The following is a 17755-nucleotide window of genomic DNA, read 5'->3' on the forward strand; positions in this document are numbered from 1 at the left end:
GTCGTAGGCGATGCCATCTTCACCAGGTGCTGTACTTTTACCCTTTTTCATAGCGCCCCTTACTTCTTGGGCTGTGATTGGTTCCCCATATTCGTCATCACTAGACAGTGCTCTTGTTATCCTAATCCTTCTGTCATCATGTCGCAGGAGCTGTGCCCTGCTGATTTCTGCAGTGAGGGAGGAGGATGCTGCTGCATCATTCCACTTGTGAATTAGTTCTTCAGCCTTACCCTGGGGGTCTTTGTGAGCCGCAGGCCGGGCTCTGCCCCCCTTAGCTATCTGAATTTTTGCCCACACTTGTCTTCCAGATGTTTCCCGTCCAATAGAGCTAGTGAACTCAAGCCATTGTCTTTCCCGCTCTTTAATCTTCTCTTCCCTGGCTACATGACACACAGTTTTAAACAACTCTTGGTTACTTTCAGTGGGATGTCTTCGGTACTCTCTACTCATGTCTCGCACATTTATTTGCGTTAAGCATCTTTATGTAATCATTCTCATACCTTTTTATTTTCTTCCTCTGAGGGTTACTTCGCCCAGGCGTACGGCGCAGAACTCTTAGACAGCTCTCAATTTGGTGATTAAGGTCATCAACAAATGTGTCAATGTCTTCTGGGATTTGGTATTCCGTGAACCAGTCACTCATCCTGTTTATGAAGTGCGGCCTCATATCTGGTCCGAGTGATAACCTTTTTCTTTTATTCGTCTCTTTCCTTCTCTTGCTCATGTCGACGGTGGTAATCAGTGCCCAATGGTCACTACATAAACTGTGTACAATGTGTTAGTACTGGCATCCGTGTCCTATGCATTCAGCAGGAGAGCATAGTCCAATCTTCCTCCTCTGAGGTGAGTTGGCTGTTCATCACCCAGGACTCTAAGGCTTTCACTTCCCCTGACAAAGAGTGACAGTTTCCGTCCATTGACATTGGGCTGATGACAGTTGGCACCAAAGTGTGGGTGTCTGGCATTAAGGTCACCGACCAGCAGGGTAGGTTCTTCATTAACAAATTCAGGCAATGATCAAGTTTACTCTGTGGCACATATAGGTTGATTATATGTAGGGCATTATTGTTTAAGTAAAGGGTTACTCCCAGTGATTCAAACTCATCCCCCATGTGCAGGTTATCCATAATCTGTGCGGGAATGTTGTTATTTACAAAAGTGATGAGACCCCGTTTTCTTTCCCCAGTGGACAGGGAGAACTTGCGATAACCGCTGAACCTTGGGTTGAAGTCATCACCTACCAGCGTCTCCTGTAGCACTATGACGTCAGTTTGGTGTTCACGAGCGTATTGTATGATGTCATTAATTTTATTGCGAACGCCATTGCAGTTCCATTGTAGGATAGTGATACTTTCTTCACCGTGGTTATCCATCGTGGAGGTGTTGGTCATCAGATGTGCTGTGTGCGGTGTTGTTGCTGGTGAGAGTGTGTGCACTGGTGGTGTTGTATGTGGTGTTGCACCACCGTCATTTGCTGGTGGTACTGTTTGTATGGGTGCCAGTGGTCAATGGTGGTGTGTACACTAGTGTCGTTGTGTTCACTGGTGGTGGTGTTGGTGGTGTTGTGTTCGTTGGTGGTGTTGTGTTCACTGGTGGTGTTGTGTTCACTGGTGGTGTTGTGTTCACTGGTGGTGTTGTGTTCACTGGTGGTGTTGTGTTCACTGGTGGTGGTGTGTTCACTGGTGGTGTTGTGTTCACTGGTGGTGTTGTGTTCACTGGTGGTGTTGTGTTCACTGGTGGTGTTGTGTTCACTGGTGGTGTTGTGTTCACTGGTGGTGGTGTTGGTGGTGTTGTGTTCACTGGTGGTGGTGTGTTCACTGGTGGTGTTGTGTTCACTGGTGGTGTTGTGTTCACTGGTGGTGTTGTGTTCACTGGTGGTGTTGTGTTCACTGGTGGTGGTGTGTTCACTGGTGTTGAGATGTTCACTAGAGGTGTTGCGTTCACTGGTGTAGATGTGTTCACTGGGGCAGCGATAGCACTGAATCTGCTGCTGTGTGCCGTGGCTCGTGTTGCATCCTCACGCACCAAGTTGCAACCTGCTGAACTCGCCTGAGACAAGTTCAGGCCCTGCAGAATTTGAAGTATATCCTCCTGGGTCTTCTTGGTTGTACGTAGGGCAATCTCAAGTTTATTTTGCTTGCTCATTAGTTCTTGCATGAGTGGGTGATTGTTTATCACGTGGGTAATCATTGCTTCCATATCGGGCGGCATTGTTTCATCTGGACCCAGTGAGGTGTTGGCTGGTGAGTGAGGAGGGGGAGTGGTAGGTGGGGAGGAAGGGAGGGTCGCCTGAGAGGCGGAAGAGCTGGTTGACTGGGAGGTGTTAGGGGGTATGGGTGATGAGGCAGGAATGGGGTTGTTGGGTGGGGTAGGATTGGGGTTAGTGAGGGAGATAGGGTTGGGGTTAGTGAGTGGGGTAGAGGTACGTGGGTTTGTGAGAGGAATGGGGTCTGGTTGGGCGTGTGCGGGATGGTGGTGGGTCACTCCACCACTACCCCAGGCTGTCTGCCTACTGTAAGCTAGATCCTGGCTTGTCTGCCTACTGGAGGCTGGACCCTGGCTTACTGTGGTACTGTTCACGGAGCCATTCCCGCCCCTGTTCACTGGTCCACCTGCTGTCTGCGTCGGCGTCCTTCTCAAGCCCTGCCAGTAATGCCTCTTGCTGCAATACCTGTTCCAGGCATGATTGATGGGGCTGCTTGCAGTTGACACATATAGGTGTTACCCCGCCACCCCTACCCGCTGCAAGCTTAGCTAGGCACTGCTTGGTGTCGTGAGAGCCACTGTAACACCCACACCTAATTGGGCGATCACATTGCCACGTTCTGTGATCCCACCGTTGACAGTTGCCACATAAGGACGGGCTGCCAATATACCTCTCCACTTTGCACTCCCTCATGCCTGGTATTTTAATGACTGAGGGCAGGTCTCCCTTCCACATAGCAATTTCTTGATTTTTGGCCAGCCCCCCTGGTCCAGTGTTGCGCTCGACCCAAACAATCTGTTCATAGTCCTTGAGAAATTCCACGTCAACATGAATTCTATAGTTCTTAATTATAATTTTAGTTTGTCTTGTCTGTGGGTTTGCTTCCAACAATTTAACATCCTTACCTTGATACTTGAGACTGGTCTCTGTGAAGTACTTCAGGGCACTGTGCCCCTGCACCCGTGCACTAACATTGCCACCTATACACTTGGTCTCTATGCGATACTTTCCTCTGTGGGAGTGGGCGGCCTCAACAATCCATCTGAACTTCTCTGGTGCTGTCAATCCCATTGCAGGAAAAAATTATGTTACGACCCTCTCGGGACGCAACGGGGTTCTCACTCTGATGTTGTTAGAGTCAGATATATATATCCGTTCCCAAGCCAGTAGTGGCTATCAAGGGATGAGATCCGTGACGCAAGTAACTTAAAGGGGGTAGGGAAAGAAAGCTAAGAACTTAATATTATAATTTTCACCATCTCCGATTAAATATATAAAATAAAAGAGTGCACAAGGGGGAGGGATATTAACACTTGACAAGGGGATTCTTCACAATGTAGTCTTCTGCTGAGGACTCTGGATCCAGAAGCTAGGCGCTGAGTCCTTGGTGCTTTCTTCGTGGCCACACAACGAATTCTTCAAAGAAGCTGAGCCTACCCTGGCCACAGGTCAGCCAAAACACATGTCCACTGGGGGCACCGCCGTGGAGGCCGTCAACCACTCGTCCAGCTGGTCTGCTGGCAGGTTCTGAGCCAACAAGGCTGGTACGGCCACTCCACGAACGATAAAAGGGGAACGCCCTAGACAGGAGCCTCGTGTGACACCACAAATCACTCTCCTGTCTTCAGTACCCCTGTGGATGATCGTCTCCAACAGTCGGTCCCGGGTAAATCCTTTTACTGCCACTCCACTGGCAGGCTAACACACCACAGTGTTCTTCCGGGGGGACGACTTCACAACAGCTGCAGCAAGGTTCAAGGTATGGAGACTGGCTGCCTCGGGTAGACTGACTCCACTTCCATCACAGCAGTCCCAGGTCGGCTCTGTAAGCAGACACGTCATCAATAACTGGGACACTAAAACACCTCACTTACTGGCTCGGGCACAAACACCTGACGTATCCAGTCCATAGATGGCGCTGTCGTCGGAGCACCACCTCACCAGAGGTCAGGAGCGGCTGTGTTGTGAGCTGCACAGGACTGGAAACTGGCCCTTGTGGCTGGTACACCTTGTCCTCACCAGGTGTCGTCGTCCGTTTGGCGGGGGTTTCGGGAGCTGGCCAACAGATGGCGTGGTCGTTACTGCTCCGTGCTCGGACGCTGGATCCGGGTTCGTAACAAATTAGGGTGTGCCACTCACTGTCTTCATCTTGTCCTTGTTGTTGTTGTTGAGGTTGCTGCTGCTGTTGCTGCTCACCCTGTTGCTGTAACCTTTCCCGGTTCCTGCTGTTTCTGCCTTGGACTGGGCAGAAACCATCATCCCCTGTTGTAGAGTCACCTGTACCAGTATTGTTGGAGGGCCCCCGGGTTGGGATCGTCACCGGAGGGCCCTGGGTGGGGACCAGCACCCAGGGGGCCCCGGCGGGGACAAGAGCCCCCGCCGGAGGGGGGGGAGGGCGTTATGGTTTCCGAGCACACCAGCCATGGTCACTTGTCTCAAAGTCTTACTCCTCGTGTCAACCATCTATTTGCTGCGGCCCACTTCATGTGTTGTTGGGTGGTATGTCTTCAACACTGCACTCTGCCCTACACACACATGTACATATAGACACCTATAAGGCACAAGGTTTACACCTACACGTAGTGTAGGGGCACTATATGGGGTGTCCTGGCAGTCTCTTGTGTAAACGCACTAGTCGCACACACAAACCGCGACCTTGGGTAGGGAGGGCACAAAGACTGTTTTTCACGCGCGTGGTGCCTGAGGCTCCAGATACCATGGGGTGGCCACCTACCTCACGACTCTCCCTTCAGCAGGCCTCGGTATTGTCACATTAACAATTACTGCCTTAATTTCTGGCCAATCCACACATCCAGGGCCTACCACAGTTGGTAGGAGGGACGGTGCACACTTAGTAACGCTGTAGCTGACCTATTTGGCGCACTGAAGACTAGACCTTAGGCCTAGGTCTATGTCAAACAGGAGGACGGATACATCCTGCCTGCTCCTCCTCTAGCTTGAGGGCAACTGTACACTACTCTATGTAGTGCTCTGTACACTATGTACTACTATGAACTGTACACTACTCTATGGGCAACTCTACACTATTGAAGATCTTTACCCAATACGGATTTCCACGGGAGGTTCAAAGTGACTGTGGCACCAACTTCACCAGTAATCTCTTCAACAAGAAGAATTCAGCATCACTCAGGTATTGTCCAGCCCCTATCATCCTGCTTCACAGGGTTCTCTTGAACGTAGTCACCAAACGATTAAATCACTCCTAAAGAAATATTGCAATGAAACCATGAAAGACTGGGATAAACAACTTGACATCATCATGTGTATTTTCAGAAGTCTCCCAAATGAGTCTCTTGGAGTATCTCCGTATGAGATGCTCCACGGACGTAAGTGCCGTACTCCTCTCAAAGCTTTTAAAAACTCTCTACGTAATGTCACCTTCAGTGACCCTCAGCATGTGCCCCAGTTTCTTCAAAACTTAAAGCACATTCTAGAGAGAGTACGTAAATTTGCTAATGACAATCTATTGAAAGCTCAAGAGAGGATGAAGACTCATTTTGACCAAATAAGCAAAATCAGGAAATTTAAACCAGGAGACTTCGTGTTGGCATATTTTCCTATCCCAGGCTCTCCATTGCAAAATAAGTTTTCAGGACCTTACCGCATCAAGGAGTGCAGAAACAACAACAACAACTACGTTCTTGAGACTCCAGATAGGCGGCGGAGGACCCAGTTGTGCCACGTCAATATACTCAAGGAGTATAAAGGTATTTCCCCCACTGTGTTAATGTCACTCTCCACTTTCAAAGATCCATACCTCCACAGTGAGACCTTTCCTGCTTCTCCTCCGGAAAGCTCTGACTCTGAGTCAGTGCCTTCCAACTTTGAAATCCATAATGATCTTCCTAAAAATTTACAAGACTATAATAGTGCTCCTTTGCTATGTTCTGGTCCCATTCTCGCCTCTCCAGATATCACGAAGCCCTTCATCATCAAGGTCGACGCCAGTGGTACCGGCATCGGGGGCGTCCTACTACAACAGCGAGGCGAGGAGGTTCTTCCTGTCAGCTACCATAGCCTCACAAGTTGAAGCCTCACCAGAAGAACTACAGCACTATCGAAAGGGAACTCCTCTCCATCGTCCTGAATCTGCAACATTTCGAACCTTACCTACAGGGGAATCGGTCTATTGCCATCTACTCGGACCACAATCCCCTGCGGTTCCTACAACAGGCCCAATTCACCAATCAACGTCTTCTACGCGGGGCACTGTACTTGCAAAATTTTAATCTGGAGATCTTCTACATCACAGGTTCGGACAACATCATAGCCGACGCCCTCTCCAGGGTCTACGAGGTAGAGACAAATACTCCTACCTCTACACCAGCTACTGAAGTAACTTAACCCGTAAGAGCAGGCTTCGGGAGAGAGCTGTTACGATAATCTCCTTCAAGAGATATTTGGCCAGCTCTTTCCTATCGTCATGTTACTTCAGTACATCTACAACATCTAGATACTACAAGCAAGTGTAGTACATATTTAGTCAAATACGTTTTGCCAGGCGCAAACGTATCATACATTCGCTCTCCACCTCTCCCCTCCATCGTCGCCGATCACCAAACTAGCATTTCCAGCCTGCCAGCTTCTGATTCGTGAATCGACGTCTGCACCACTGCACTTCTGCACCTCTGCGCCATCTACCTAGCCGATGTCTGGGCCTGCACCAGCCATTGGAGTCAGAATATCCTGTGCTCTCAAGCTGAAACAACCATCTGATATACACTCTTTCTATTAGTGGATGTTCACAGCCAGCGCTTTATTCTCAGCACCTGTTAATTTCATTTTGTCTTTATCCATTTTAGAGTAACGTCACCACTATATTATTTTGTTATTTTTTTTAATTTATCATCTTTTGAGTTTGCATTGTACATAGCCAAGGAATTGTCTTATTCATAATTTGTTTTCAATTTAATTAAAGTTTCATTGTTCATACTATTTGTTTTGCTTGTTTTGCCTTACTTTGCCACAGGACACAACAGCTATGCAGTCATCTTTTTTTTTTTTAAATGTGATAGGCATTGACACCAGCCATTGGGAGGACTGCCGAACACCTACACTTCTTTTTTCCATCACAATAAATATATATATATATATATATATATATATATATATATATATATATATATATATATATATATATATATACATATATACATATATAATATATATATATGCGAGTTTTCAGTCGCATATAGTCCTGGGGACCATTCAGGCTTGTTCACATATATATATATATATATATATATATATATATATATATATATATATATATATATATATATATATATATGTATATATATATGTCGTACCTAGTAGCCAGAACTCACTTCTCAGCCTACTATGTAAGGCCCAATTTGCCTAATAAGCCAAGTTTTCCTGAATTAATATTTTTTCTCTAATTTTTTTCTTATGACATGATAAAGCTACCCATTTCATTATGTATGAGGACAATTTTTTTTATTGGAGTTAAAATTAACGTAGATATATGACCGAACCTAACCTAACCTATCTTTATAGGTTAGGTTAGGTTAGGTAGCAGAAAAAGTTAGGTTAGGTTAGGTTAGGTAGGTTAGGTAGTCGAAAAACAATTAATTCATGAAAACTTGGCTTATTAGGCAAATCGGGCCTTGCATAGTAGGCTGACAAGTGCGTTCTGGCTACTAGGTACGACATATATATATATATATATATATATATATATATATATATATATATATATATATATATATATATATATATATATATATATATATATATATATATATAATATATATATATATATATTTGGGTACCACCTCTGGTGCCAATGTGGGGACCCATAGCCTCGGAGAAGAAAATAAAAAGTTTTCAGAGGAGACCTTGTGGTTTCTTACTGAACACTAATATTATCTTCTCCTGCCACCCCCATTCTTTTGTATGTACACATATATATTTACTTTATTTGAACTTTGTTACAAAAAAGGAGTTACATATGGGTTACAAAGATGGTTATCATAGGTTGTCGAGTTCCTCCAGCTCCTCAGATGGCGGGCAGGAACCCTGGATGCAGTGCGCATTTCCCCTCTGTATCGCCACACTGAGGCCCTGGAAAAGAAAGCTTGCAGCTCTTGGGTCCCTTGTTGTTTCAATGAGCCTAGAACCTAATTCCTTCAAAAAACTGGTAGCACTTTTACCCCAGGCGCCGAGTGTCTCTGAAGCAATGGGGACAAAATTGTAATGGTGATCCAGTTCTCTATACTTACGGGATTTGGCTGCTTCCCTGTGGGTGGCAGCGCCACCTGGTTGTGCAGCACTGAGGTTAATGTAGGTGGTAGCCAGGGTTGATACGCACGTGTAGTTCCATACCAACTGCTTGCCATTCTTCCAGGGGTTCACTGTGATACCATCCGGGCGACCAATAAGAGCATCAGAGTTACGGGGCGTTAGGTAACGGGGCTCTCTTTCAGCTGGGCATCCAGCTGTAGTGAAGCTCCTCTTGATGATGTCGTTAACTTCACTGTGCCACGAGTGCCATCCCCCTGTGCTTTGGCAGAGTAGGCCATGGTGGCCGTACCTGTCAGCCACCACCTCGCCGCAAATACACCTATATCTGGTGTGGATTGGGGCAGCAAGGCGGAGGGCCACAGCAATTCGAAGAGCGTGTGGTGTGAGACGCGTGCCAGTTGCCGACATTGGGGTTGCTAACAGGAAATCCCCTGCATGTGGTGCTGCTACTGCTGTGAGGCGAGCAATGTCGTGTTGTGTTGTTGCAGCACCCAGGCACTCTGCAGCAACTTGGTCTACAATGGGGCTATCCCAGCTGGATTGCTTGTGGGCTTTTGGGGATGGTGGTTGTGGTGATGGGTCTGCACGAGAGACCCACTCTGTGGCACAGCGTGTAAAAAAAGGGATCATGTACACCTGCCAGCTGATGTAAGTGGGCAGGTAGAATTTCTATATATATAAATATATATATATATATATATATATATATATATATATATATATATATATATATATATTTTTCAGCACCCTTGAAAAGGAAAGTGAGAAATGGCTTAAAATTATTTTAAATCATAGGAAAACGAAAATGTATATTGATTTTTTTTATGATTTAGTTAATAAGAAGTTGAGAGGAGAAGTGAGCATCGCCATGCATGCGGTTATTTCTATGAGGAGAATGTGTAGCATTAGGTGTTACACATGTTACACATTGGGGGGGTGGGAACCGACCTGTGAGATTTATATTTATTTAATTTTTATGAATTTATATAGAATTAATATTTACGTTAATTTATATATTTCGATAGCAATTTGTATGATGATAAGTGGACTCTATATCTGCAATAATCTCCCAAATCGATCCACTGCACATTAGGGGGTTTATATTGAATTTATATATGCAGCCAATCAAACTACAGTATTAAACTACATATATTGTTAAACATTGAAGAGGTTCCTTATCTCATTGTACAGCAGGCCTTAGTCCACCAGATATAACTAAGATGTAGACACCAAATTATCCTCTTTGAGGTAGCTTCCATCACCTAGTAACTGATGCACAAACCATGCTTCCTCGTCTTGACCTGTCAAAAGGGCGCTAGCTGTAAAGCCAGAATCCTAATATATGACAGCTATATCAGAGAAAACACTGTACAAGGAACCATAAAGACCTAGGCTTAATTACCTTTTTTGAGTCGATCATTCGTGTTCTAACCGGTACGCCCTATCTACTGACATTAATGGCCAAAAATGATTAGATAAACGGGTTGCGGAAAGACACTTCCCTTGAGATTGATGATAGCGTGTTGATGATGGCAGATCACTACTCTGATCTTCCGTAACACTTCGTCCAAGAGAATAAATAGGAGCTGTTACTCGCTCCAACGACTCTGGTCTTAACAATAACAATGGCTGACCACTCCCTCCTCACTGACGCTACTGGCGAACATTGTCCAGATGACAGTGATAGAAGGGTCACATTTACTCTATTTTAATATTGATAATTAAGTTAATTTATATGAGATGTTTTATGATGGTAAAGTCCAAAGACTAATGTATTTAAGAATAATTCCCACCATAATAGGTGGTGAATTTATAATAATATGTGGTAATGATATCCCGTTTTCTATAGGCGGAAAATTCCACTACAAGTTACATTTTCTCTGGGTTAACTTGTTTATACAATGCAGCAATATTATCTGCCTGTATGATATTATTAAATGGTGTCGGATTTTCCGACAAGGGGAGGGTAGGGGCTGTTTACCCACAACAGAAAACGGGACAGTACGTCATTTACATCAGCCACTTTCATTTTGTACTGCGTCAATTTTTGGCCTTATGTAACGCATACGAGCGAAAAGCGACGTTCTTTGTCAGAGGACATGTTGCTATATTATGCACGCTGTTCTCTCTCTCTCTCTGCTACAGGTTTCGGGCTGTGCAACAAGAGTTTTGAGAGTTGTGAAACAACCTCTTGAGGCCTAGGTGTTTTAATATTCTCCTAACTGTGTTTTTATGATTCTCCTGGCTGGCTGCACCGGCTAGGAGAAGGGGAGGATAGGAAACACAGGGAGCAGAATTGATGTCCAACAGATATAATGTACAACATGTCATACGTATATATAACATGTATGTTATACGTGTATATGTCACGCATGTTGTATATGCCACATGACACACAGTACGTCAATAAACCAAAATGAGGACTTCGTGATGTCATATACACTCAAGATGTATGACATCATGATTATGTATGACATCACTCGAGACAAGATGAAGGTTTTTGACATTAACAAAATTTCCATTGTGTACCTGTGACCCGAATTGATTGATGATATGACTTGGTACGTGATCACTCTCGCCAGATGCACGTTTATAAAAACTCAAAACGCGTTTAAAAAGCTCCAAAACGCGTTTATAAAAACTCAAAATGCGTTTATAAAAGCTCAAAAACGCGTTTATAAAAACTCAAAACGCGTTTAAAAAGCTCAAAAACGCGTTTATAAAAGCTCAAAACGCGTTTATAAAAGCTCGGAACGCGTTTATAAAAACTCAAAATGCGTTTAAAAAGCTCAAAAACGCGTTTATAAAAGCTCAAAACGCGTTTATCTAAACTCAAAACGCGTTTATAAAAGCTCAAACCGCGTTCATAAAAGCCCAGCCGCGTTTATAAAAGCTCAAAACGCGTTTATAAAAGCTCAAACCGCGTTCATAAAAGCTCAAACCGCGTTTATAAAAGCTCAAACCGCGTTTATAAAAGCTCAAAACGCGTTTATAAAAGCTCAAAAACGCGCTTATAAAAGGTCAAAACGCGCTTATCAAACTTCCTTATTGAAAACATTTCTTTCGTCACTCGGTATTGGACGTTATTTTGTATAAAACAAATAAAGAAAAGCACTCGTGTTGATAACGATTTTTATTTTTTTAAGATTTTCTGTTTTGTCAACTGCAGTTGTATCTACATCGCCTCGTATGTATGTGTGTGTGCGTGAGTGTATTTGAACATATATGTGTGTGGGGGGGGGGGTGTTTGAAACATATTTACGAAACATGTGAGCAAATACTCAGCAGGTGTAGACAGCTGTCACCAGACAAGGGGATAACGAGGAGTGCCAAAGTGTTTCTACAAATCTTACATATTCTTGTGGTAGAGGGAGTGTCTGGTGACACTTTGCAAACAAGAGACTGATGCTGGGGTCCACAGGAGAGGATAGATGCTGGGGTCCACAGGAGAGGATAGATGCTGGGGTCCACAGGAGAGGATAGATGATGTGGTCCACAGGAGAGGATAGATGCTGGGGTCCACAGGAGAGGATAGATGCTGTGGTCCACAGGAGAGGATAGATGCTGTGGTCCACAGGAGAGGATAGATGCTGTGGTCCTCAGGAGAGGATAGATGCTGTGGTCCACAGGAGAGAATAGATGCTGTGGTCCTCAGGAGAGGATAGATGCTGTGGTCCACAGGAGCGGATAGATGCTGGGGTCCACAGGAGAGGATAGATGCTGTGGTCCTCAGGAGAGGATAGATGCTGGGGCCCTCAGGAGAGGATAGATACTGGGGTTCACAGGAGAGGATAGATGCTGGGGTCCTCATGAGAGGATAGATGCTGGGGTCCTATGAGAGTATAGATGCTGGGGTCCTCATGACAGTATCGATGCTGAGGTCCTTGTATAACTGTATAGTTGGCACACATCTTCTACCACTATGTAGAGAGAGCCATTAGGCCACATTGGCATTCACTGTGCCAGCCATGACAGGGGTGGCACTCTGGCATGGCCCAGAGTGACCCTGGCACCTTTCTGTGTCTTGGCTTTTTCCCTTCCGCTACAAAATATCGCCAGTCCTGAGAGCTTCACTTGACTGTTTATATGTAAATGAGACTTGGAGTTGAAGATGGAAAGGGATACTTAGGAAAAAGTTGGAAAGTTATGAACACATATAGTTTCTTTATTCTCGTCTGTCTGTGTATGTCTGTTTGTCTCTGTCTGTCTGTCTGTCTGTCTGTCTGTCTGTCTGTCTGTCTGTCTGTCTGTCTCTCTCTCTCTCTCTCTCTCTCTCTCTCTCTCTCTCTCTCTCTCTCTCTCTCTCTCTCTCTCTCTCTCTCTCTCTCTCTCTCTCTCTCTTGCGCGCGCGTGTGTGTGTGTGTGTGTGTGTGTGTGTGTGTGTGTGTGTGTGTGTGTATGTGTGTGTGTTTCCAGAGTTTGTTTATAATATTATCAACTCCTCGACCCCCAGCCTGGCCTCAGGCTGGGGTCGGGGACTCCTAGAACCCTCTCCAGGCAAGGTCCAGGTAACTACTAACTGAGCTTCTAAATATCTCTCTTCGAACTGTTTTTAAGCAAACTAATTGTTTAATTTAAAGTTTTCATTTCATTATGCACGATTCGATTTAGTTTCACCAAGTCTATTCCTTTAGGTCAGTCTTCTTAGTTCTGGGTCCAGTCGTGGAGCAGACTTCTGAATTGTCAACGTTCTGAATGAACAGACTTATGAATGGTCAACGTTCTGAATGGGCAGATTTCTGAATGGTCAATGTTCTGAATGGACAGACTTCTGAATGGTTAATGTTCTGAATGGGCAGACTTCTGAATGGTTAATGTTCTGAATGGGCAGACTTCTGAATGGTTAATGTTCTGAATGGGCAGACTTCTGAATGGACGTCTCGATGTGCAATCGCCACTTCTCACGCAACTGGTACATTTTTTACGTTAATCCCATGTTGTTGTTGTTGTTGTTGTTGTTGTTAAAGATTCGCTACCTGGAACAAAGCTCCAAGTAGCACGGGCTATGGTGAGCCCGTAGCCTAAATCCCAGGAAGCAACACCGTATATGCAGAAGGATATAATCATATATGTCCCCCCTCCTATACTTTTCTATACGAATCGTGACAAACAGCATCACTTGCGTTACTGTGGGGATGCTACACAGCACCACGTCCAGCTAGGACGTGTTGCTAGGAAGCAACTAGCTAGGTATCGCGGCCTAGGAACCGTGTGTACAATATTGTGTGTGGGGGACAAATTATAACGTGTAATTATTTAGAGAAAACCCGGATTAATGTCGAGTTGTTTGTGTTGATAGTTTGTTTTGTTGCAAGGACCGATGTGTGTGTGTGTGGGGGGGGGGGGGTATGTGTGTACTCAACTAGTTACTGGGAGACAGAAGAGTTAGAGGGGGGATATGATCACCACATACAAGATTCTCAAAGGAATTGATAGGGCAGATAGAGACAGGCTATTTAACACAAGGGGCACACGCACTAGGGCACACAGGTGGAAATTGAGTGCTCAAATGAGCAATAAAGACGTTAGAAAGATTTTTTTTTAGTGTCAGAGTAGTAGTCAAATGGAATGCATTAGGCAGTGATGTGGTGGAGGCTGACTCCATACACAGTTTCAAATGTAGATATGATAGAGCCCAGTAGGCTCAGGAACCTGTGTACCTGTTGATTGACGGTTGAGAGGCGGGACCAAAAAGCCAGACCTCAACCCCCGCAAGCACAATTAGGTGAGTACAACTAGGTGAGTACACACACACACTTCCACTAACTCGCACCCAACCACTTGGGCTGCACGGTAGAGCGACGGCCTCGCTTCATGCAGGTCGGCGTTCAATCCCCGACCGTCCACAAGTGGCTGGGCACCATTCCTTCTCTCCCCGTCCCAATCCTTATCCTGGCCCCTTCCCAGTGCTATATAGTCGTAATGGCTTGGTGCTTTCTCCTCATAGTTACCTATGAAAAAGAAAAGGCTTCTCGCTTCCTCCTCATACTTCCGTTCTCCCCTCAACCATACCCACGTCTCTCCCAATCTTTCCTCCAATACAGAAGTAATACGATAACCTTAGTATCTAAATGGTCATGAATACGTCTTGTACTGGTGTCGAACCTTGTACACCTGTGGAGGCAGTCAGCAGGTCAGCAGGTCTCTTCTATATGGAGATTAATGAGGTCATTTACCTGTATAAACAGTTTTCCCAATGAAGATTTACCGCCTTGTATAACTCTTCAGTACAATAAAGAAGTGCTTAAATTTCCCCAAAGCAATACATTACGTTGACAGCAACACACACACACTAACGACATGTTGCCCAACACACAAGCAGGGATCAGAGGCGTGGGACCCGGGAGCTAGACCTGCCGTTAGTCACCTTTAGGTGACACACACGTTACAATAACTCCCAGAATGTTTGTTGTTGTGTCCATAATCAAACACTCTGGCAACTGTGACCCCTGCAACTGATCGCTGCCACAAACTTTACAACCACCAACACGCCCTCTCTCCCAGGGTGTACAAGTTCTGTAGAGAACAATGTTGTTCTGGTCTGGAACTATTTGTTCTCGTGAGACGTATGGGAGGGGGACGCCGCACCACCCGAAGTGGCACATGTGACTGGCTTGCACGAGTCTGGCTTGTATGGGTCTGGCTTGTATGGGTCTGGCTTGTATGGGTCTGGCTTGTATGGGTCTGGCATGTATGGGTCTGGCTTGCACGAGTCTGGCTTGTATGGGTCTGGCATGTATGGGTCTGGCTTGTATGGGTCTGGCTTGTATGGGTCTGGCTTGTATGGGTCTGGCATGTATGGGTCTGGCTTGCACGAGTCTGGCTTGTATGGGTCTGGCATGTATGGGTCTGGCTTGCACGAGTCTGGCTTGTATGGGTCTGGCATGTATGGGTCTGGCATGTATGGGTCTGGCTTGCACGAGTCTGGCTTGTATGGGTCTGGCTTGTATGGGTCTGGCATGTATGGGTCTGGCATGTATGGGTCTGGCATGTATGGGTCTGGCATGTATGGGTCTAGCTTGTATGGGTCTGGCTTGTATGGGTCTGGCTTGTATGGGTCTGGCTTGTATGGGTCTGGCATGTATGGGTCTGGCTTGTATGGGTCTGGCTTGTATGGGTCTGGCATGTATGGGTCTACCTTGTATGGGTCTGGCTTGTATGGGTCTGGCTTGTATGGGTCTACCTTGTATGGGTCTGGCTTGTATGGGTCTGGCTTGTATGGGTCTGGCATGTATGGGTCTGGCTTGTACGGGTCTGGCTTGTATGGGTCTGGCTTGCACGAGTCTGGCTTGTATGGGTCTGGCATGTATGGGTCTGGCTTGTATAGGTCTGGCTTGTACGGGTCTGGCTTGTATGGGTCTGGCTTGCACGAGTCTGGCTTGTATGGGTCTGGCTTGTATGGGTCTGGCTTGTATGGGTCTGGCTTGTATGGGTCTGGCATGTATGGGTCTGGCTTGTATGGGTCTGGCATGTATGGGTCTGGCTTGTATGGGTCTGGCTTGTATGGGTCTGGCTTGTATGGGTCTGGCTTGTATGGGTCTGGCATGTATGGGTCTGGCTTGTATGGGTCTGGCTTGTATGGGTCTGGCATGTATGGGTCTGGCTTGTATGGGTCTGGCATGTATGGGTCTGGCATGTATGGGTCTGGCATGTATGGGTCTGGCTTGTATGGGTCTGGCATGTATGGGTCTGGCTTGTATGGGTCTGGCATGTATGGGTTTGGCTTGTATGGGTCTGGCTTGCATGGGTCTGGCATGTATGGGTCTGGCATGTATGAGTCTGGCTTGTATGGGTCTGGCTTGTATAGGTCTGGCTTGTATGGGTCTGGTTTGTATGGGTCTGGCTTGTACGGGTCTGGCTTGTATGGGTCTGGCATGTATGGGTCTGGCTTGTATGGGTCTGGCATGTATGGGTCTGGCTTGTATGGGTCTAGCTTGTATGGGTATGGCTTGTATGGGTCTGGCTTGTATGGGTCTGGCTTGTATGGGTCTGGCATGTATGGGTCTGGCTTGTATGGGTCTGGCTTGTATGGGTCTGGCATGTATGGGTCTACCTTGTATGGGTCTGGCTTGTATGGGTCTGGCTTGTATGGGTCTACCTTGTATGGGTCTGGCTTGTATGGGTCTGGCTTGTATGGGTCTGGCATGTATGGGTCTGGCTTGTACGGGTCTGGCTTGTATGGGTCTGGCTTGCACGAGTCTGGCTTGTATGGGTCTGGCATGTATGGGTCTGGCTTGTATAGGTCTGGCTTGTACGGGTCTGGCTTGTATGGGTCTGGCTTGCACGAGTCTGGCTTGTATGGATCTGGCTTGTATGGGTCTGGCTTGTATGGGTCTGGCTTGTATGGGTCTGGCATGTATGGGTCTGGCTTGTATGGGTCTGGCATGTATGGGTCTGGCTTGTATGGGTCTGGCTTGTATGGGTCTGGCTTGTATGGGTCTGGCTTGTATGGGTCTGGCTTGTATGGGTCTGGCTTGTATGGGTCTGGCTTGTATGGGTCTGGCTTGTATGGGTCTGGCTTGTATGGGTCTGGCATGTATGGGTCTGGCATGTATGGGTCTGGCTTGTATGGGTCTGGCATGTACGGGTCTGGCTTGTACGGGTCTGGCTTGCACGAGTCTGGCTTGTATGGGTCTGGCTTGTATGGGTCTGGCTTGTATGGGTCTGGCTTGTATGGGTCTGGCTTGTATGGGTCTGGCATGCATGGGTCTGGCATGTATGGGTCTGGCATGTATGGGTCTGGCTTGTATGGGTCTGGCTTGTACGGGTCTACCTTGTATGGGTCTGGCATGTATGGGTCTGGCTTGTATGGGTCTGGCTTGTATGGGTCTGGCTTGTATGGGTCTGGCTTGTATGGGTCTGGCTTGTATGGGTCTGGCTTGTATGGGTCTGGCTTGTATGGGTCTGGCATGTATGGGTTTGGCTTGTGTGGGTCTGGCTTGTACGGGTCTGGCTTGTACGGGTCTGGCTTGTACGGGTCTGGCTTGTACGGGTCTGGCTTGTGTGGGTCTGGCTTGTACGAGTCTGGCTTGTACGAGTCTGGCTTGTACGAGTCTGGCTTGTACGAGTCTGGCTTGTACGAGTCTGGCTTGTACGAGTCTAACTTTCCACAAACGAATTCCTCTTCGACGTCTCTGGCTGAGTTATTTGAGTTAGATGTAGATCTGTTGAGGATTTTTCAGGTATGGAAAACAATTCATAATTGTTTGTTATGTGCCATAGTTATGTGTTCTCTTATTGTGCCATAGGCACAATCAGAGAACA

At 46.3% G+C, this 17755-nt stretch overlaps 1 protein-coding gene across 1 annotated transcript in view; it reads right to left on the bottom strand.

Annotated features, from left to right (window-relative positions):
• Positions 1-9320: 9320 nt before the first annotated feature.
• The window catches only part of LOC138364735 (uncharacterized), a 51801-nt gene continuing 43366 nt past the window's right edge, over positions 9321-17755 (bottom strand). The window contains exons 2-3 of the mRNA XM_069324703.1: positions 17077-17655; positions 9321-9375 (exon numbers count right to left, since the gene is read on the bottom strand). Of these exons, the coding sequence (XP_069180804.1) occupies positions 9321-9375; positions 17077-17655 (634 nt within the window). The remainder of the gene's footprint in view (positions 9376-17076; positions 17656-17755) is intronic.

The sequence above is a fragment of the Procambarus clarkii genome, chromosome 14 (genome assembly GCF_040958095.1).
Source record: "Procambarus clarkii isolate CNS0578487 chromosome 14, FALCON_Pclarkii_2.0, whole genome shotgun sequence".
NCBI lineage: Eukaryota > Metazoa > Arthropoda > Malacostraca > Decapoda > Cambaridae > Procambarus > Procambarus clarkii.